The sequence below is a fragment of the Thalia democratica genome, chromosome 7 (assembly GCF_965202585.1).
Source record: "Thalia democratica chromosome 7, ktThaDemo2.hap1.1, whole genome shotgun sequence".
Taxonomy (NCBI): domain Eukaryota; kingdom Metazoa; phylum Chordata; class Thaliacea; order Salpida; family Salpidae; genus Thalia; species Thalia democratica.
This window is the reverse complement of record NC_139171.1, coordinates 12,618,919-12,641,222: the sequence shown is the minus strand read 5'-3', so window position 1 is coordinate 12,641,222 and position 22,304 is coordinate 12,618,919. Positions and strand designations below refer to the sequence as shown.

Genomic DNA, 22,304 nt, shown 5'->3' with positions numbered 1-22,304 from the left:
ATCATCACTGCTGAAAAGCTTACAAAATCTGATTGTTCAAGTAGGGTACTTGTTCAATATGTTAATAGAAAATTTCTGCAGTTTTATAAAAGATATTTTACTAATTTTTACCATTTAAAGGCTTTGAAAACAAGGAATTTGTAAATTTAAACTGACAAAATCTGACTTTTTTAAAACTTTATCAAATTTCCTGATTTTTCTAACTTTTTTCAAAACCCCCCATTTTTTCCTGACTTTTCCTGATTTCCTGACTTTTCTTGACCAAGTGGCAACCCTGTAAGTAGTAAAACAACATTTAAAAGACATTGTTAAGCTACTTCAAATTTGTTTATTTTTTGATTTTTTTCCTATATGATAGAATTTTTGAGTCTTAACGAATTTTTTTCACTTAACATGTAACCTTTACAACAGGGTTACCAAATGTTTTTAGTAAAACTCCTCCAGGTTTTTAAAAAAACAAGTTTTACGGTCTGTTTTTATTTTAAATATTTATACTATTTATTTTGCCAATAAACCTGATTTAAGGCAAATTTATTATTCTGAGTGTTTGTATTCGAGTACCGACTTTAATGTTGAGATATGGTATATTTAAGAAATTATATAAGAATAAAATAAATAAAAAATGTTAAAGATAGAACTAAATTATTTTAACTTACAAAACTATCAGCAAATTAATATACACATTTTTATGGTATATCAGTAAAGATTTTGGTTTTTATAAACTCATAAGTCAACAGTTATGCATTATGACGTGAAAATCAGTTTTATATGCACAATAATCAACCGGTTGTCGTGAGCCTGGCTAGCTCAGTCGGTAGAGCGTTGGACTTTTAATCCAACGGTCAGGTTTCCTTTTTTCTTTTAAAACATTGACTTAATTAATTAATATTCAAATCTCATTAACGTTTCTAAATAAACAAAATTGTTTGTTAGATTTTAAATGCTCAATTTGACGTTATGCTTTAGTTAGCTCAACTTGTATTTAATTTATGATAATCAATAAAATTTTAATCAAATTTATATGATTAAATGACACAAAAAATGTACTTGTTAAAATGTAAATTTAACTAGTATCCATTTATTTGATAACTTAAGACATATTAGAATTGTTAATAGAAGTTTTTTTTTGAATATCATTATACATTGGAAATAACTTATAATAAAAATTTGAAATAATTACAAATTATATCATTTAGCTGTAGTTACAAACTAATTAATTTCCTAAAAATGAAAACAATAACTGCTACTTAACTCCAATTAAATTTATTAAGCTGGCTTAATTTAACACCTTACTTTTTGTTACCCTTTTATTTCACAATAGTTACAGTATAAATTTTATAAGAACTAATCAATATGAATATCTAAAAAGAAAGTATTTTTAGTCTTGTAAAGTAACATTACAATTTTTTTTCAAATATTTAATCTTCGACATATCACACGAAATTTTTAATGAATTGTTTTAGAACAAAAAGTCTACTAGATTTTGTATTTTTTAAATTTTTTTCAAATTAAATATAAGCGCAATTAAATGTAAACACCCATAGAAATTTTTAGTATGTAAGTTTTAAAAATAAAAATATTGAATAACTTACAAAATTTATATGTATATATATATAATTAGACAAAGTATTATTAAAACTTTATATTATACTAAATAAATCTACAAGAAAACGGGTTGTGAAACATCATTAATTTTAAACTAAAACAAGAGCTTAATAAAATTACCTTAACCTTAAGACTTCACAGTTGTATGATAAACAGAGTTTTTATCAGGATAATTCCTTATGGTATTGTTGCGTCATAATACGCTAGTCAGAAATATAATGCTGAGGAATGCGTTCCAAACGTGTGGCCGGTTAGCTCAGTTGGTTAGAGCGTCGTGCTAATAACGCGAATGTCGCGGATTCGATCCCCGTACTGGCCACATATCCCCCTCGTTAGTATAGTGGTGAGTATTCCCGCCTGTCACGCGGGCGACCGGGGTTCGATTCCCCGACGGGGAGTTTTTTGCATACTTAATTTATTGGAATCGGTATTGTTATCCATTAATTATTTAATAACAAAATTATGAATTTTTTCTTTCTAATCAAAATAAATAATAACAAAAATTATAACAACATAAGATATATCAAATATTTTTTCAATTTATCTAATATTTTTCTAACAAGTGTTAGTAGTCTAAAGAACATTTTCAAGTATATAAATTAAATATTGAGTCATTACACAAGTCTTCGTGGCGCAATCGGTTAGCGCGTTCGACTGTTAATCGAAAGGTTGGTGGTTCGAGCCCACCCGAGGACGTTCTTTTATTTGTTAAACACTAAAGAGTGTGCAAAATTTTTACACTGAGCGTGTTTTCTCACTTTCACACTTTTACAATAGTTTTAAGTTATTTTAAACATCCGATTCTTTAGATTGAGATTCTATCTTTTCATTTATACATAAGTATATCTTATCTTTTTTGATCTTCAAAAAGTTCGTTTTAAATCACTAGTTAACCTTCAATACAAACTCATTATCAAATAACTAATATTTAATTGGATATATAAAATAGTAGGGTGGCAAAAAATCCTGGAATTTGAGAACATAGGCAAAATAAACCTGGAATTTGGTACAAAAAATGTAAGAAAAACCTTAAATTTTTAAAGTATAGTTTTTTAGTTCTGATAGTCAAAATAAGACAATTATTGACAAGAAAACCTGTTTTATATGGTTTTTCTGAACAATACCTATGATGGAAAAACTAAAAAAGTTTAAGAAAAACTTCGCAGATTATTTTGGAATACTTCTATTTTTAAAATTATATTAGAATCTAATAAATTAATGGTTTTAGAAGATATGTAAATATATGTTACTTAATTGTCCCCAACGTAAGTAAAAATTTTAAGGTTTGCTAGATGATCGACAAAAAAATAAAATAAAGTTTTTTTGAAAATTGCTAAGAAAAGTTTGTCAAAACTACTAACTTAACTTATCAATTAAAACTTATTATTTGTAAGAATAAAATACTAAAAAGTAAGAGTTGTTTTTAAAGGAATTATTTGGGCAGTTAAATTTGTATTCTAAAGAGATGAATTTTGATCTATGCATAAACCCTTAAAATCTCCTCGCGACAAATGGTTATAATTTGTGCTGTAAACAACTGTTATTAAAATTCGGTTTAAAGTTTAAAATACATAATTTATAAGTATCATTTATTTTAAATACGTAAGTTTGTTATTTAGAAACTTGTTATTATTTAAAAATCCAGGACTACTACGCTTTAACCTATCTCAGGTGGCCAAATATTTTTAGCGAAATTACTCCTGGTTTTTAAAGTTTCTTACAAGTTTTTGAAAGTTTTAAAATTTTTTTAACGATTTTAAGTACTTAATGTTGTTTTTTGATAGATTTAAATTACTTAAATGATACAGTATAATTATTATTTAATTTTTGTTATATACTAAAATAAAATTAAACTTAATTATCATAAACTAATAGAATTAAAATTATGGTTTAAAATGGAGTCAAGTATAATATAATTTCAGCATGGTATTGGTGGACATAATCCTAGGTAATTACCATGTTTTTAACCTTTAACTTAATTTTAACTAAGAACACACCCAAAAACATGTACTTTCAAAAACCTAGAAGAAATTAAAACAACCTGAAAGAAATTTATCGAAAACCAGTGCCAACCCTGACTATCGCAACCTGTTTAAGTATTATTAATCAACTTCGTCAAAATTCTTTTCAGATGATTTTTCAAAAGCCTTTATGTTGATATATATATATCATAAATAGCCATACAATCTAAATTTAATTTGTTTTTAGTTTAAATTTGTTAATTTTTTTTTATCATCCTATTTAATTAAATAATATGTTCAACGGTTGCCACAAAGCCAGGAAAAACTAGTAAGATTACATAAGTCATGAAAAGATAAGGGTTTTTGGAAAAATAGTAGGAAATTTATGTAAACATGCTCTTAAAAAGAAAGTTTATCGTTATTAAAAATTGCAATTTGATATAATTATTTTCTAGAATCATTTACTTTCGCAGTTCATCTTTTTCATGGTCTAATTGAGTTTTTGAAACAAACTAAAAACTTTCAAGTCTTTAATTATGATTTTTTATAGTCTTTTACTAAGAGTTTGATTTAGAAAAGTCAGGAAAAACTTTTTCAGTTCGATCTTTGGCAAACTTGAATGTTAAAATTTACAACATTTAATATAAAATGCATTAGGCATAAAACGATGCATCAGAAATTTTTATTTAGCTTTGCTCTAGTTTCGCTCTTAATTTTCTCTTAATCTGAACTCTATTCAGTTAGACCAATCAGAAATAGGCTCTTGTTAACTAACTAGACATGACATTCAAAACAATGTAAATGCAAGTAACAAAGTAGTTTAATTAATTAAAATAATATTTAAACTAAAAATTTATCGGTTACTTATTAAAACTTCTGTACACTTTTTTAAGTCTAAAAAAGATACAATCAAATTTTTTTAAAATATTAAAGTTGTTAAATACTATACTCTAAAAATTTAAGGTTTTTCTTACATTTTTTGTACCAAATTCCAGGTTTATTTTGCCTATGTTCTCAAATTCCAGGATTTTTTGCCACCCTACTATTTTATATATCCAATTAAATATTAGTTATTTGATAATGAGTTTGTATTGAAGGTTAACTAGTGATTTAAAACAAACTTTTTGAAGATCAAAAAAGATAAGAAATACTTATGTATAAATGAAAAGATAGAATCTCAATCTAAAGAATCGGATCGGATGTTTAAAATAATTTAAAACTATTGTAAAAGTGTGAAAGTGAGAAAACACGCTCAGTGTAAAAATTTTGCACACTCTTTAATGTTTAACAAATAAAAGAACGTCCTCGGGTGGGCTCGAACCACCAACCTTTCGATTAACAGTCGAACGCGCTAACCGATTGCGCCACGAAGACTTGTGTAGTAACTCAATATTTACTTTATATACTTGAAAATGTTCTTTAGACTACTAACACTTGTTAGAAAAATATTAGATAAATTGAAAAAATATTTGATATATCTTATGTTATTATAATTTTTGTTATTATTTATTTTGATTAGAAAGAAAAAATTCATAATTCTGTTATTAAATAATTAATGGATAACAATACCGACTCCAATAAATTAAGTATGCAAAAAACTCCCCGTCGGGGAATCGAACCCCGGTCGCCCGCGTGACAGGCGGGAATACTCACCACTATACTAACGAGGAGGATATGTGGCCAGTACGGGGATCGAACCCGCGACATTCGCGTTATTAGCACGACGCTCTAACCAACTGAGCTAACCGGCCACACGTTTGGAACGCATTCCTCAGCATCATATTTCTGACTAGCGTATTATGACGCAACAATACCATAAGGAATTATCTTGATAAAAACTCTGTTTTTCATACAACTGTGAAGTCTTAAGGTTAAGGTAATTTTATTAAACTCTTGTTTTGGTTTAAAATTATTGATGTTTCACAACCCGTTTTCTTGTAGATTTATTTAGTATAATATAAAGTTTTAATAATACTTTGTCTAATTATATATATATACATATAAATTTTGTAAGTTATTCAATATTTTTATTTCTAAAACTTACATACTAAAAATTTCTATGGGTGTTTACATTTAATTGCGCTTATATTTAATTTGAAAAAAATTTAAAAAATACAAAATCTAGTAGACTTTTTGTTCTAAAACAATTCATTAAAAATTTCGTGTGATATGTTGAAGATTAAATATTTGAAAAAAAATTGTAATGTTACTTTACAAGACTAAAAATACTTTCTTTTTAGATATTCATATTGATTAGTTCTTATAAAATTTATACTGTAACTATTGTGAAAAAAAGGGTAACAAAAAGTAAGGTGTTAAATTAAGCCAGCTTAATAAATTTAATTGGAGTTAAGTAGCAGTTATTGTTTTCATTTTTAGGAAATTAATTAGTTTGTAACTACAGCTAAATGATATAATTTGTAATTATTTCATTTTTTTTATAAGTTATTTCCAATGTATAATGATATTCAAAAAAAAACTTCTATTAACAATTCTAATATGTCTTAAGTTATCAAATAAATGGATACTAGTTAAATTTACATTTTAACAAGTAAATTTTTTGTGTCATTTAATCATATAAATTTGATTAAAATTTTATTGATTATCATAAATTAAATACAAGTTGAGCTAACTAAAGCATAACGTCAAATTGAGCATTTAAAATCTAACAAACAATTTTGTTTATTTAGAAACGTTAATGAGATTTGAATATTAATTAATTAAGTCAATGTTTTAAAAGAAAAAAGGAAACCTGACCGTTGGATTAAAAGTCCAACGCTCTACCGACTGAGCTAGCCAGGCTCACGACAACCGGTTGATTATTGTGCATATAAAACTGATTTTCACGTCATAATGCATAACTGTTGACTTATGAGTTTATAAAAACCAAAATCTTTACTGATATACCATATAAATGTGTATATCAATTTGCTAATAGTTTTGTAAGTTAAAATAATTTAGTTCTATCTTTAACATTTTTTATTTATTTTCAATCTTATATAATTTCTTAAATATACCATATCTCAACATTAAAGTCGGTACTCGAATACAAACACTTAGAATAATAAATTTGCCTTAAATCAGGTTTATTGGCAAAATAAATAGTATAAATATTTAAAGTAAAAACAGACCGTAAAACTTGTTCTTTTAAAAACCTGGAGGAGTTTTACCAAAAACATTTGGTAACCCTGTTATAAAGGTTACATGTTAAGTGAAAAAAATTCGTTAAGACTCAAAAATTCTATCATATAGGAAAAAAACTCAAAAAATAAACAAATTTGAAGTAGCTTAACAAGATCTTTTTAAATGTTGTTTTACTACTTACAGGGTTGCCACTTGGTCAAGAAAAGTCAGGAAATCAGGAAAAGTCAGGAAAAAATGGGGGGTTTTGAAAAAAAGTCAGAAAATGTCAGAAAATTTGATAAAGTTTTTAAAAAGTCAGATTTTGTCAGTTTAAATTTACAAAATTCCTTGTTTTCAAAGCCTTCAAATGGTAAAAATTAGTAAAATATCTTTTATAAAACTGCAGAAATTTTCTATTAACATATTGAACAAATTACTTGAACAATTAGATTTTGTAAGCATTTTGTAAGATCACGTCGGCATCTCTTATCGAGACAAGGGTAACAGCTTTAGTAAAAAAAAATATATTTAATAAATTAATAATAGATGAAGAAGAAAAAAAAGTTACTGACCTAGTGTAAATGTTAGGGGTATCAGTGATAGTTTACAAGAAATGATTATTAAACTTTATTTTCAAGTTCCCGACCAAGGGTAAGGGATAATAGTGATAGTAAAAAAAAAAAGAAAGTAAATTCATACTAATTTTAAAAATTAATCAATCCGTGCAAAAGTGTCCCTTCGTGCATTTTTGAAACCTACTCGTTAATATAAAGTTTTATACTTTATGTTTCTTATTACGTTAAAAAAAAAAACTATACTATGCATAATGTGGGTAGGTGTCTAAATTGCGCGAGCGTACAAATTTGCACAAGGGGACAAAATTGCACGAAAACACAAAATTGCACGAAGATACTTTTGCACGAAGACTAATTTACACGAGAGCACAAAATTGAACGAAGATAAAATTGCATGCAGACAAAATTGCTCGAAGGCTCTCTTTTGCACAAAGACACTTTTGTACGAGGGTATATTTTTGCACGAGCAGACAATTTTGCACGCAGACACTTTTGCACGAAGGGTCATTTTTGCACGAGTGACAACTTAGCACGGAGGGTCAATTTTGCACGGGTTTTGTTTCCTTCCCAGGGACGGGTCAAAATTGCGCGTAGACATTTTTGCACAAGGGGACAAAATTGCACGAGAAGACTCTTTTGCACGAAATTTTTTATAACATTTAAAAAATAAAAAATCAGAATTAAAAAATTTATAACTTAATAATAAAAAATACAAAACAAAACTATATAATATTCTAAATAAAAAGCCTGAATTATAATATTTAATAACTAAATAACGAAAAATAAAAATCAGAACTAAAAAACTTATAACTTAATAATAAAAAATACAAAACAAAATTATATATTATTCAAAAAAATAAAAAAATTTGAACTATCAAATTTAATAACTAAATAACGAAAAATAAAACAGAATTAAAAATTTTATAACTTAATAATAAAAAATACGAAACAAAATTACATATTATGCAAATAAATATAAAATTCTGAATTGTAAAATTTAATAACTAAATAACTAAAATATAAGAAAAAAATATCAAGTAAAAATAAAAAAAAATAGTGAAAAATTTAAGTATATAATAAAATATATATAGTACTTTTAAGTAAAAAAAATATTTTCAAGTAGAAAAATTAAATGTTAATTAGACTTTTTTAAATAATAAAAAAAGTTAGAATATAAAAAATCAACTAACTTAATAATAAATAAGTTTAAAAAAATCAAAAAATATTAAAGATTTACTAAAATTAAAAACTAAATAATAAATACATTAAATAAAAGTCCAAAACAAAATTTAATAAAATTAATATAAAAAGTCAAATTAAATGAAATAAATAACTAAATAAATTTTATGAAATAATGATAAACATAAAAGTCAAAATGAACAATTTAAAAAATAAACAAAAATCTATTAAAAAAATTAATATAAATAAAAATAAAAACTAGATTATAAAATTAGATTCTAACCGTTATTAAAATATAATTACCAAAAAAAGAGTTTTGTTTAAACTATTTTTTTTTTGTTAAAAATAGAAATTAACTAATTGTAGCTGTTGTATTATTTTGTTTGTTTCATTTAAGTCAAAAGCTTATATTTCCTTTTTCTTCTAAAAATGTAAAAATAAAATTGCTTCTGACAGTGCTTTTTCGCAAGTCTTGGTTAGATAAAGAGAAAATACAGAGCAGGAGAAACTTAAGAGCTAATTAGACTAAAACGCGTGCAAATACTGATGCAACTAAGATAAAGTTTAGAAAAATATAAAATAATGACATATAAATTAGGTTTAAAACTTTTATATAAAACAAAAAAGTACAATTTTAAGTATAAATTATGGAAGTACAAAGCCGTAACAGAACTATTTGTACAATGAACAATAAAAATTTCAAAAAACGAGTTTTCTCTTTTCTAAATTTATTTAATTGTTTCACTATTTTGCAAGCTCGTTTTTTCTGTACAAAAGTATCTTCGTGCAATTTTGTCCCCTCGTGCAATTTTGTACACTCGCGCAATTTTTAACACCTACCCATGTAAAACTTTATTTATTTATCTTTTTTTAATCTTGTTTTATTTCATATTTAAATTTAGTATAATTATAATATAATTTATGTTTACATCAATACATGTCTATTTTTAAATAAGGATTATTTTAAGTATGATAAAACTCTAGTTTTATTTCTATTAAAATAAAATTCTAATTTATAATAGTTTAAAAACACATTAATATAGTTTAATAAAAAAAAAGGTTATACATATTAAATAAAGTTAATTCAGCCCTGGTTAAATTAGAATGAACTACACTATCAAATGCTTATTATTATTCTTTTATAATCATAAAGGGTTTGTTATATTTTTTATTTAGTTATTTTAAGTTGGCATCTTTTGTGCAAAATTGACCCTCCGTGCAAAACTATCTGTCGTGCAAAATTGACCTTCCGTGCAAAATTGTAACTCGTGCAAAATCGACCTTCCGTGCAAAATAGTCTTCGTGCAATTTTGTCTCCTCGTGCGATTTTGTGCCCGCGTGCAAATTAGTCTTCGTGCAAAAGTATCTTCGTGCAATTTTGTACACTTGTGCAATTTTGTTCTCGTGCAATTTAGTTCCCGCGTGCAATTTAGTAACCTTGCGCACTTTTGTCTTCGCGCAATTTAGACCCGTTCCCGCATAATGTACAAGCATATATGCTTTTAATTTAGACTAACAATCAAAGTAGGTTTGTCTTCCGAATAAGTTTGGATGACATTTACTAGCTTATAATTGAGATTAATGTCAAATTTGAATAGGGCAGTTTTGTAGTTGTGCTTCGGATATCACAACACAACTTTTCTCAATCGCACCGGTCTGTACGTTTCATCAATGCTATAATACTTTTAATTAATTATCAAAAACAACTTAAAATTGTATACATTTTTAAACAATTAGAATAAAAATTGAATTAGTTATGTAGAGTAGTGTAGAGTGTAGAGAATTTTAAAAACTCATTTATATTTAAAAGTTTAGTTTACTCTAAAATAAAATCGAACCTAAAAGCAAAGTTACTAAGACTGTAGTTATGTCAAAGACTTAAATAATTGAAACAACAAACTGAAGATTAGTTTTTAGTTAAATACAAGAATCAGAACTTAACCAAGAAATATGAGGCAAAAAGGTGAGTGAAAAACTCTTTTAAAACAGAAAATACTTAAACATTTTCAAATGCTATTTTTACGAAAAAAAAATGCATAAAGTTTTATTTTCTAAATGTAACTAAGTGTAATAAATTGTACGAGCATAAAGTTAATTTTATAGACAAATTTATAACATTTTCAAAAAACATAAAACTTTAATGTCAGTTATTTTCTTTATCTTAAAAGCTCTCTAAAAAATCTTTTTTTATCTTAGAGAACGCACCTTTGTCTTTAATTTAAGAAAAAAAAATTGGTTTGGAGTTTAAATTATTTCATGGGGTCCCTCCAAAAATAAAGGTTTTTTTTTTGTTTCTTCTATTAAAATTGCTTTATAACCAAAAATAATTTTTTTTAATTTTTTTTTTTTGATTTCCTTAGTTTGCATGTTATTTAAACTCTTAAATAGTTATTTTATAAATAGTGTTAATATCTTTTACGATTTGGCCCCAAAACAAAATTATGTATATTACACTAACATTTGCCTTGGCCATTTCCCTAGATAAAAAATTGATAAAAGGAAAAAAACAATTAATAAGAATGTGAATTACAACAAATGTAATTAAATTATTATAGTTTAATTAAATTTGTTGTAAATTACATTCTTATTAATTGTTTTTTTCCTTTTATCAATTTTTTATCTAGGAAATGGCCAAGGCAAATGATAGTGTAATATACATCATTTTGTTTTGGGGCCAACTCGTAAAAGATATTAACACTATTTATAAAATAACTATTTAAGAGTTTAAATAACATGCAAACTAAGGGAAATCACAAAAAAAAATTAAAAAAAAAATATTTTTGGTTATAAAGCAATTTTAATAGAAAAAACAAAAAATAACCTTTATTTTTGGAGGGACCCCATGAAATAATTCAAACCCCAAACCAATTTTTTTTTTCTTAAATTAAATACAAAGGTGCGTTCTCTAAGATAAAAAAATGATTTTTCAGATAGCTTTTAAGATAAGGAAAATAATTGACATTAAAATTTTATGATTTTTGAAAACATTATAGTTTTGCCTATAAAATTAACTTTATGCTCGTATAAATTGTTAGTAAAACGTTAAAAAAAAGTGCAACTTAAAGTTCTAAGTGTAAGGTAGTACTGCATTTTATGGCTTTTCTCTTACAAAATGTTTGCATTCCACAAATCAGTTATTATATTTAAGTTTCAACGTTCAAAAACTGAAGAAAAGAACAAACAAGTATTCTAACATAAATAAAGTCTTAGATTTTAACACATTATTTTATTTCTTTTCAACCTATTAGAGGTAGTACCAGTTTTAGGTCTTTAGTGTAAAGTTGCTCAAGTACTACCGATTAAAAAATACAATAAAAAAATTATAACTAACTTTTTTTAAAAGTTTGAAATTTAGTAAATTTCAAATTAGTTACTCAACGAAATATTTTTTCATTTTAATGTTATATAATATTAATTTCTAAATTAAACCTATCAATACTTGGTATAAAAAAGTAATTAGATGTTTTTAATTTTATTTTGAACTACGACTAAAAAAGATTACACGCTAATTTATAATAAACAAAAACATGAATAACTACTAAATATGATCTTAGAAGTAAATTCATGTAGTATCAACAGAAAATTTAAAACTTCATAAGTGTTAGTTTAACATTCAGTATTCATAAGATATCAATTAAAACACCAAATAATAATAAAAAATACGAATAGATTAGTTTTATAAATTAGTCGAATATTAGTAATGGTCTGACAAATCTGCTATCATTGATTTTGTCTAATCCAGCTTTGTCAAATTTACTTTAATCTCGGATAAATTTTAAATAAGAATGAAATCTTTTATTTTCTGCATATAACTCTTTTTTTTCGAGACAGCCTTGTCGAATCCCTGGTTTAATTTGATACGTCCATTTTCTAAGTTTTAAAAAGCCAAATTGTTAAAAAAAATTAAAGGTTTTAGTAAGATTTAACTTTTTGTAATTCAAAATAAAGAAATTTAAATATAGTGATTAAGGGGATGAATTAGTTGAGGTATATATATATTTTTAATTCCAAAGTTTTACAGTTTTTTTTATCATAAAGGTCAGTTAATAAAAGTGTTTTACATAATTTTATACAGCATATTTAAATCCCAAGTTTTTTAAATAAAAATTTTTTGAATTAATAATAAAATCATTTGTCTTTTTTTTTTCTTTAATTGAAAATATCACAAAAAAATCAAATTAAATTTAACTAAAAATCATTTTGTTGACATATTAAAAATTTTAAAATCCTGACGTATTAAAAATTTTTTAATCCTGACATAATTAAAACATGTAAGTTTTAGTTTTTAATTCTTTTCTTTAAAATATAAAAACTTGTTCTCAATATTTGAAAATTTTGACCTTTAGTTGTATTTTGAGTAGCAATAAGTAAACAAATTTTTTGTTGTGTTAAAAACATTCATGAACGTTTAGTAGTTTTTTATTGTAGTTTGGTTTTGATTATTTATCACTAAAACAGTGTCCTTCTTAATATTTTATATGTTAAATCTTTGAAACTTCATTTAACAGATACAACTTTATTTTTTAGCATAAAATAAATATTTAAGTGATAACTTGACAATTAAGTGTTATAAAAAAATATAAATACAAGGTGTTTCTCAAAAGTTTCATAAATAGAGACCTGTAATTTGGATAGAAGTTATTTAAAGTATAATTAACAACCTCCAGGTACAGAGTAATGCTGACATTATATTTATAATTATTTTAATGAAAGTATTAATATAGTGGAGTTTTAATCAGACAATGAAAGCTTAAATGAGTTTTATTTTGCTAAGCTATGGTGTTTACAAATAAGTTATTAGACCTAAAATTTTATATATTTTCATAAAATCTTTCAATCTAGCTTTATAACTGTGAATATTTATCCAATAAAAAACTAACTGTTAATCATTTGAAAAGCCAAGATTTTTAAACTAATTAGAACACAAACTAATAAACACCAATTTAATTATTTTTTGTTTTTAAAAGTATTTTTCAGTTTTCTAAAATAAATGGTTAAGATTAGATTATCAAAATTTTTTTTTTCATTACATAAAGTATAGGTTTTAAATTACATAGTATTTTATTACAATAGCTATATTTGGTTGAAGTTCTTATTAAGTAAGTTTATTTTAATAAAAAAAATAATAATAGTTATCTTTTATTTTGTTTTATAATAGGAAGAAATTATTTTAAATAATAAATTGATAGCATAAAAATTCATATATATATAATATTAATAGTTTTTTTTATATGAAAATTATTTTACTTTAGTATAGGTATTTAAACTTAATAAATATTTCATTATTTTAAGTAAAATTTTGTCTTACTACCGGAAAGGATCTGAAACAATATTATAAAAACTAAAGTTTATAAGCTTTTTTAAACTAATGACTGCTAAAAGTTGTAACTAACTTGCAATAATAAGTTTTAAACAACTTAGAAAATTCATAACATTAATGGTTTTAATTATAGACTTTTTATGTATTTACAAAAACTTGTTTCCCTTAAATATATAAAAGATATGAAATATTATTTTGAATAATCTAAACCAAAGTTTTGATTGAAATAAACTAAACACACTTAAGCAAGGATTCGGCAAAATCCAAAGACTCAGTGGCGCCACAAAGCGAATGAAAGTTTTATAGCTCTCAATCCACCAAATAAAAAAAAATAGTTGCAGACATTTAAAACAATTAACAATTTTACAATTAAAAAATTTACATACAAAATACAAGAAAATATATAAATATATTTTTCTACAAAATTTGCTTTAACTTCCTACAGACATACAGTAGAATTGAATTTTCAAATTAAAATAGTTTATGCATTTTTTACTAATAGATGATAAAAGTTTTAAAAGGAACACATAATTAGCTTTTAATTTTGTTGACATGTGTGACTAAGTTTTTAACACTACAAATTATATAAGTAATTTATACCAATTTAATTTTGTAATTTAAATATTACATATAACATATTATTATATATTCCAGTTAACTTGCTTGGCTTTGATCTTTATTCGCTCAAATTTATATTTTTGAAGAGTTAATTTTTTGTATTAGTGTTATAAATAAATGTTTTAAATATTTAAACAAAAAGAATATTTTAGTATTTAGAATTAAATTACAAAACAGTAAAAACAAAAAAAAATTAAGTATATTTATTTTTTTATTATTGTTTACAAGCCTTTATTTAATTTACAGTCGTAGCATAAAGAAAATTTCTATTTGTTTTATTTTGTAAAGAAATGTTCTTAAATAGTTAAAATAATAATAAAAGTAATGTCTAAACTAGGCTTTTTTTTATTTTATTATGATATATAAGGAAAACAATTATAGGTATAATCTATATCATAAGACGTTTATTTTAAAACTAGAAAAAGCTTTAAAATATCTAATTTCACTTGGTTCTTGCTAAATTTTAAAATAATGTTAAACATATATTAACTAATGTAATTATAATTATATTAATATATTATATTAACTAATGTATGTATTTATGTTTACACTTTATAGTATCATTCCTTGCTTGTATTGTTACCCAAAATAGGAGCCTCACTGATTTCCTTCGAAATTGCCTCGGTCTCAGGCTCGACAATCTCATCAGATTCCAAGTTAGCAGTAGTCTCGGAACAACTCATTTCGGTGCGCGAACGTGTGCGTGGCACTTTTAAGACTAATGCCTTTTTTAGGGGTATAAGGACATAACTATATAATTTATCTAACTAAATATAATAAAACTAAGTGATGTTGTTTTATTATGTACAAATAAACGCAATGACAACGCACAATAAGTCTAAACACTTAAAGTTAATAATAAGAAGGCAAACGTGCTCTGGATTCCCTCCTTGACGTGTCACTAGTTTCCGGTTTCTGGCACTCGGCGTTGGTCCGTCTCGTGTACAGAATCTTGATGAACGCTTTCTTGGTCTTCTTTCGGTTCCCTTCCGTAATCGGAGCGTGGCGATAAAATACAATATTAAATAGGCACGATGATAATAATATATATAAATGTTACAATACAAGTACAATAGTAAGTAGATACGATTATATAAATATGTATAAATATTACGACAGAATTAATTAAAAGTACGAAAACAACTTGTTCGTAGAAGTGTAGCTTTGTTTGACGCCGCAGTCTGTGTGGGCTTACTCAGTAAGATGAATGTTCAAGTTTGTTTCCTTGAACGCTGTGGACTCAATCGTGGAATTCAGTGTTCAAATTGATCCAAAGAAGTTGTCTGCTACAGTATGCGTAGGCTTATGAGTATGGCACGTTAACAAATCAAATCGAGTTGTTCGCCCCGTCGACGTTGTTGAATAAAAGGTTTTCTCGGATGTCATCTAGCTGTAGCAGTCTAACAGACATGCTCTGTTATAAATTGAGAGAATTGGGAAAAAGGGGTTGTTAAAGCACTATATATGCTACGCATGAACGATCACGTCGCTTTTTATCGCATGCGCTTCTTGATCGCATAGACGAATAGACAAAAGTCAGTGTTTACTTTTTGCTAGTTTAGTATTATATTATATTTGTGTTCATTTACTTACGATTATAGAGTGTATTTGGTGTTTTATATTTTATGTTGTGAGTTCTTTTAATAAATAATTGTGTTTATACGTTTTTGTTGTTTTAACTTATACTACTTGACCATTCATTCGCGGTAAATTAATCGATAAGTAGCGCGATATGAATTCGAAACAAGTTGCCAAGAAATTGGCCAAAATGACTACTCGCTCTGAGTCAGCCAACGCGCCTGAACCCGTTGTTAGCGAAACAGAGAAGTCTCGACCGCCGGCTCCGTTTAGGGAAAGTACCGAAGGGCCGAGCGATCGTCACAGTGGCGTCCTCCCCGGGTCCGAACCCGTTTTTATAACCAAAAAGCAAACCTTATCGAGAAGACAGAATTGCGAAGCGGGTATGCAGAGCACAGATGCCTCTGCATACCAACAAAATATTAATAGCGTACCAGGAGCAAAGGAGGACTATAACGCCTCTTTGCGTCCACAAAATACGCACGATTTGTATACAGCGAGCGTAGAAAATTCGCACTCTTCGCTTTATCCAAGAAACACAGCTGAAAGTGTTCAAGCTAGTCCGCACCTTAGTTTTAGGCAGGACGATATAGAAAACCTTAGCCAAACAGATTAGAGCTAAGAATAGCAACGATAAAACAAAATCGTCGCACAAACGCTTTACGTAATGAGTTACGTGCGCTAATGACAGAATCCTTGTCAGATAATAGCAATGTTTATAATTTAGAAAATGGCGCTCGATGTGTTGAAACTGAACAAGATCGATTGCGCCGAAAGATAGTAGAAAATGCTAAGCTATTTAGACAACTTCGAAATATTTCGGAACCTCGCGCAGAACTCGAATTATTTGAGTCACGTTGTAAGTCGTTTAATATCGATAGCGATCGTGAGAAACTTGAGTTATTAATCCATATTTGGCCTCGAGATGACATAATTAATTTTCGCGAAACTAATAGCGAGTGTCATTTCAACTACACTAATTTAAAAACTTATCTTATTGGCAAAAAATCTAGTTTGCCACACATACTTCGATTTAAACAGAGTACCTTAGGGCAGGCGTCTTTCCAGTCAGATAAGTGCCTAGCTGAAAAGTTGTCCAAAGCTGATAAGGATAGTATGATAAAGTATTTTATGTCAGCTATATGTCCAATCGAACTAAAAAAGAAAGTTGAAGAAGCTTTTACGCTTAAAATAGATGATTTTTTAGTGAAAATTGAACAGATTTACACTGGATCTCACTCGGAGATTCTAGAAAAAGCTCAAGAATTTCGTTATGAGCAAAGATCGCAGAATTTTTATAAAAAGAAACAAAATAATAATAAAAATTCGCATGTACAGCAATCTTCGCGTCGCCCTTATAGACATAATCAAAGTAATCAAGTTGAATACGATCAACAAAACGATTATAATAATCAAAACACGCGTTACGACAGTAATGTAAACTATCAGAACGTAGCGAACAATAACATGGGGTTCGGCAACGTTCAGCCGAACCACATGCAGTATCAGAATGTAATGCCACCAAACGGCCAAGTTTTTAACCAGAACCCCGTTCAGGTTAACAATAGATATAATAATTCAGGGTATACCCAAGGTCCAAGTAACTTCCAAAGTCAAGGGCCTCCATTCATTCAAAGTTTTCATAGTCAAGGGCATTCCCCAAACAACCAAAATTTTCATAACCGGCAGGGCCCCTTTAATCAAAAAAACGGGCACCCCTCCTCCCGACAGTAAGAGGTAGGGAGGAGAGGGGAGAGCCACCTCTTGCTAAGACAGTCGGCTGTGTGTTTAAAACATCTGAGCAAACTGATTTCGACTCAGAATCAACCGCGTTAAAGCACCTTAGCCGCGATATTAGTAACCTTAAAACACCTGAGCAAACTGATTTCGACTCAGAATCAACCGCGTTAAAGCACCTTAGCGGCGATATTAGTAACCTTAAGACTTCTTTTAAATCGGGAAACGAGTCAACAGAAGCAGAAAATTTTAGCAAAACAGATGATGTTCAGGTTGATGTCGAACGACAGTCGACTTCTTTCGCGCTGGTTACCGATAGTCATAACGACAGCGCGAACGCGTATAGTGACGTCACAAAAGTACAAAAATGGGGATTCCAATTAGATCAATGTTTTGTCGGTAATCCAAAAGACCTACCACAACACTTAACGTTCGTTGTGGATAGAGGGTCTAACTTTCTGTTTATGGTAGATACCGGCTGTGAGGTTAGCATTATACCTAAGTCGTTCGTTAGTAAGGTAGAAAAAACTTTTCCTCCTTATAGTCGGTCGATCAAGGGTATAGGAAACGGCAAAATGTACGCTATAGGAAGTACAACTCTTGAACTTCAATTAGGCAATTTACCATTAATAAATCATGAGTTTTGGGTCGTAAAAGGGCAAACACCTTTTGGGATAATCGGAATGGACGTCCTTAAAAGTAATAAATTAGTAATAGATCTCGCTAACTTAAAGCTAACAAATAATATTTCGCTTAAGACAGCAAAGCTTTTTTATCCAAATGATTTACCAGTTTCGATTATTAGAACAGTGAACTTCGCCGCAAAACTGTCGAATGACAACTACCGCGAGTTAGAAACTAAATGTCAACAGTTGGTTAATCAGTTCCCAGAGTTAATCCAAACGCCAAATTATAACACACCGCCGAAGCATAATCACAGGCTCGAAATTGTGTTAAATGATTACAAACCTAGAGTAATAAAAGCACGTAAGCTAAATAGAATACGTCAGTTAGAAGTAGATAAACAGTATGCTGAACAAGTAAGAAGAGGCGCCTTAGTGAGAACTAATCTTAATTCCGGTATGAGCGTATCACCTATTACGTGCGTAAAGAAAAAAGATGACACGTTACGAATTTGTGTAGACTACACCTACATAAATTCGTTCACGCAACCTTTATCTTATCCTTTGCCGCGCATCGACTCAATTCCGGAAAGAATCCCGGGGGGCACACGTTTTTTTTCAAATTTAGATTTAAAAGAAGCGTTTAGGAGTTTACCACTGCACCCAAATTCGCAACGTCATGCAGCGATTATTACATTGTCAGGCGTCTTCGTACCTTTACGGACACCTTTTGGACTGCGAAATGCGCCCGCAGGGTTCCAAAGGTTTATGGAGGACATCCTCCTTCCGTGCCAACATTTTGTAATGGTGTATATCGATGACATATTGATATTTAGCAAAACCGAAGATGAGCATCTTGCTCATTTGCGTCAAGTTTTAGTTATATTATCTAACAATGGACTTTATTTAAATTTAGAAAAGTCTAAGTTTGCGAAAGATAAACTTTTGTTTTTAGGTAATACTGTAGGAGTTAATGGTATAAATGTAGTAGATGAAAAAGTTAAAGCGATTAAGCAATTGCCATACCCAACGACACGCAAAGAATTAAAGCGTTTCGTTGGGATGGTAAATCATTATAATCGATGGTTGCCTAATATAGCTCGTATAATGGCACCTCTAAACGCGCTGACAGGTGGACCAAAGTCTACAAACAGAACACCGATTGTTATGGGCGCAGTAGAAATGAAAGCGTACGACGAAACTATTTCAGAATTAGCAAATGCAACCACGCTAGCTTTCGAAAATCACGAAAAGCCTCTCTGCTTGTATACGGACGCCTCAGATACTCATGTTGGGGCTGTCCTACAACAAGAGAGTGAAGAAGGCGTAATGCGTCCATTAGCGTTTTACAGTAAGAGTTTAAATATGCTGCAAAGAAGCCGTAGTGTTTTTTATAAAGAATTGCGTGCCATTCACCTCGCGTTAAAACCCTTCCATCACAGAATAATAGGACGAGAATTAACAATTTTTTCAGACAGTTTATCGGTAGTAAACGCAATTCAAAAAGGCCCAACTACGCAACCCCCGAGTGAACAACGTTGGTTGTGCGTAATAAGAGAATATAGTCCGCACGCAGAACATGTTAGCGGCTCAATGAACGTAGTTGCTGATTGTTTAAGCAGACCACCACAAGTATCGATAATGTTCGGCAATGCCAGTTACGATAGTGATTACGCGTATACTTCTGAAAGTGACAACGATTCAGATAGTTCGGCAAACGACTCTATAGGAGAGACAGAAGAAAATTTAATAATAAACACAGATGATGACACAGTGGCGACTGATAATCGATTTTTAACTTGTGACGTCGCCGCAATAACAGAATTACAAACCGAAGATCCGGAAGCTATTAACTCGGCCGAAATGCAAGATAAAGTAATCGAGTATGTCGGTCCAGAAAAAATGGCTGTCATCAACGATGATAATAATCGACGAGTGATTGTCCCAAAATCATTACGATTAAGCGTTTTCGATAGTATTCATAACCGTTTCCATTTAGGTATTGATAAAACAATTGAAAAAATCGCGCAAAATTATTGGTGGCCTGAGTTAATTAAAGATGTGAGTCACTGGGTCCGTAGTTGCGTTATTTGTCAGGCATCGAAAGTAAAGCGACATAATAAGCCAAGTATTGGCTTTTATCCGCGAAATACGCAGCGATTCCAATACGTTCATATCGACCTCATGGGCCCATTAAATATTGAATCCAGTGGGTTTCAATATATTCTAACAGCTAAAGATAGGGCTTCAGGGTTTCTTGTAACCGTGCCCATCGCGAATAAAAAAGCCAGTACAGTAAAAGACGCGTTTTTACAAAATTGGGTAGGTCATTTAGGAATTCCACAGACTGTGGTTTCCGATAATGGTAGGGAATTTATAAACACTATCCTAACAGAAACTTTTGATATGCTCGGAATTGATCATAGACTTGTACCGCCGTATACTCCGCAGTGTAACGGCTTTATCGAGCGGCAACATGCCGTAATAAATGTCTATTTGCGTTCCTTGCGAAATAAAAAAGAGTGGGCGTCGCACTTGCCATTGTTGACGGCTAACATAAATAACACACTCATTGAAGGTTCTCCATTTACATTATCGCAGTATACCTATGGTACAGGTACGAACTTGTCGGGTCGAGTATTATTTAATCGCATATACAACGAGGACGACCTAAATCCAATTAACGACGATAGCGACACAAGAATCTTTCTATATAACATGTCTAAAATTTCTAGAAATTTTCAGCGACGTAGTAGTGAAAACGTATACTATGAACCAAATATTTTTAATTGTCAATATGTTTGGGTCAAGCAGCATAATAGGACTAAGTTAGAGCCTCTTTACCACGGGCCTTATAAAGTTCATGCGAGACATAATCAGAGTTTAATAATTTGTAAAAATTCAAGGTTAGTAAAAGAGAATATAAGGAATTTGAAAGCATTTGTTAAGCGGAAAGAAATTTATAATAAAACAACAATCGATTCTTCGACGAATTTACTGCATGATTATAATTTACGAGAGCGAAAAATTGATATAAATTACGTTGACGAATCGAGCGAAAACGAGTTTTAGTTAAGATAACATAGATCGAATAAGCACGTGCGAAGTTTTAAATCACCCTTAACACTCGCAAGTCGTTTCTCAAAAATGCAACATCGAACGCACTTGAAATTATTTCCTACAAACAAGCGTTACTAACAGCTTAGTTTTAACGTAATCAACACTATATATTTTTTTTTTTTTTTTTTCATTCTCCTCGAATGAAGGGTCAAGTTTTTCAATAAACTAGTATTGTTAATTGTTTGTGTTATTTTTTTTTTCTACCTTTTAAATATTAGTGTTATATTCTTCTTTTGTTTAAACGTTATAAATTATTTTTTATACACTTTTTGACATATAATTAAGCCTAAAATGGGTTTGAAATTGTTACAATTTTAAAGTGTAATAATTAAGATTTTCTTTACCTTGAATTACCAAATTTTTTTTACTATTTCAAAATTATGCTATATATAAATAGAAATTGCTAAATAAGTCATGTAAGAAAATTGATAAGTCTATGTACGTAAGTAAACAAGCATATATTAAGATTTTTTTGTTTAAATATCAAATGTTTACTTTTGATCTGTTTTTTAAACAAATAGGAGCTGTTGTTCAATTATTGTTTCAAAACAACTTATTTCCTGTACTTGTTTAAAAATGCAAAAAAGTGCATTGATTTTACTCCCACATTTTATATACTATAATATGTTTTTTTGACAATTTATTTCTTAATTGTTGTTTTACTTCTGATTATATGAAATAAATTAAAAAGTAAATATACTATGAAATTTAAAAACCTATTTGAGAAATATATCTAGTCAGAAAATTTAATATATCCTGCATTGTTGTAGTGAAATTATGCAACAATAATTCTGACTGCGATCGATGAGAATTCTAACTGAGTTAATTAGGAGCAGTGTTTTTACCAAAACACAATTTTTAAACT

General features: G+C 28.3%; 1 protein-coding gene and 4 non-coding genes across 5 annotated transcripts; 2 read left to right on the top strand and 3 right to left on the bottom strand.

The window, feature by feature from the left end:
• The first annotated feature begins 2,227 nt into the window (after positions 1-2,227).
• Trnan-guu (transfer RNA asparagine (anticodon GUU)) lies at positions 2,228-2,301 on the top strand. The gene has a single exon. It is a non-coding gene; the product is annotated as a tRNA-Asn (tRNA).
• A 2,565-nt stretch (positions 2,302-4,866) lies between these two features.
• On the bottom strand, positions 4,867-4,940 carry Trnan-guu (transfer RNA asparagine (anticodon GUU)). The gene has a single exon. It is a non-coding gene; the product is annotated as a tRNA-Asn (tRNA).
• Positions 4,941-5,164: 224 nt separating this feature from the next.
• Positions 5,165-5,236, bottom strand: Trnad-guc (transfer RNA aspartic acid (anticodon GUC)). Its single transcript has one exon. It is a non-coding gene; the product is annotated as a tRNA-Asp (tRNA).
• Positions 5,237-5,243: 7 nt separating this feature from the next.
• Positions 5,244-5,317, bottom strand: Trnai-aau (transfer RNA isoleucine (anticodon AAU)). The gene has a single exon. It is a non-coding gene; the product is annotated as a tRNA-Ile (tRNA).
• Positions 5,318-19,426: 14,109 nt separating this feature from the next.
• LOC145841120 (uncharacterized) lies at positions 19,427-20,804 on the top strand. Its single transcript, XM_082948491.1, has 3 exons — positions 19,427-20,254; positions 20,477-20,641; positions 20,715-20,804. The coding sequence occupies exons 1-3, from the start codon at positions 19,427-19,429 to the stop codon at positions 20,802-20,804; spliced, it is 1,083 nt and encodes a 360-aa protein (XP_082804617.1).
• Positions 20,805-22,304: the final 1,500 nt, after the last annotated feature.

Bases quoted from the DNA above. Each gene is read 5' to 3' on its own strand.
- LOC145841120 (XM_082948491.1), top strand. From the start codon at position 19,427: ATGGCACCTCTAAACGCGCTGACAGGTGGACCAAAGTCTACAAACAGA. The intron at 20,255-20,476 runs GTGATTGTCCCA...CGAAATACGCAG, and splicing joins ACGATGATAATAATCGACGA to CGATTCCAATACGTTCATAT. The intron at 20,642-20,714 runs GTAGGTCATTTA...CTATCCTAACAG, and splicing joins ACGCGTTTTTACAAAATTGG to AAACTTTTGATATGCTCGGA.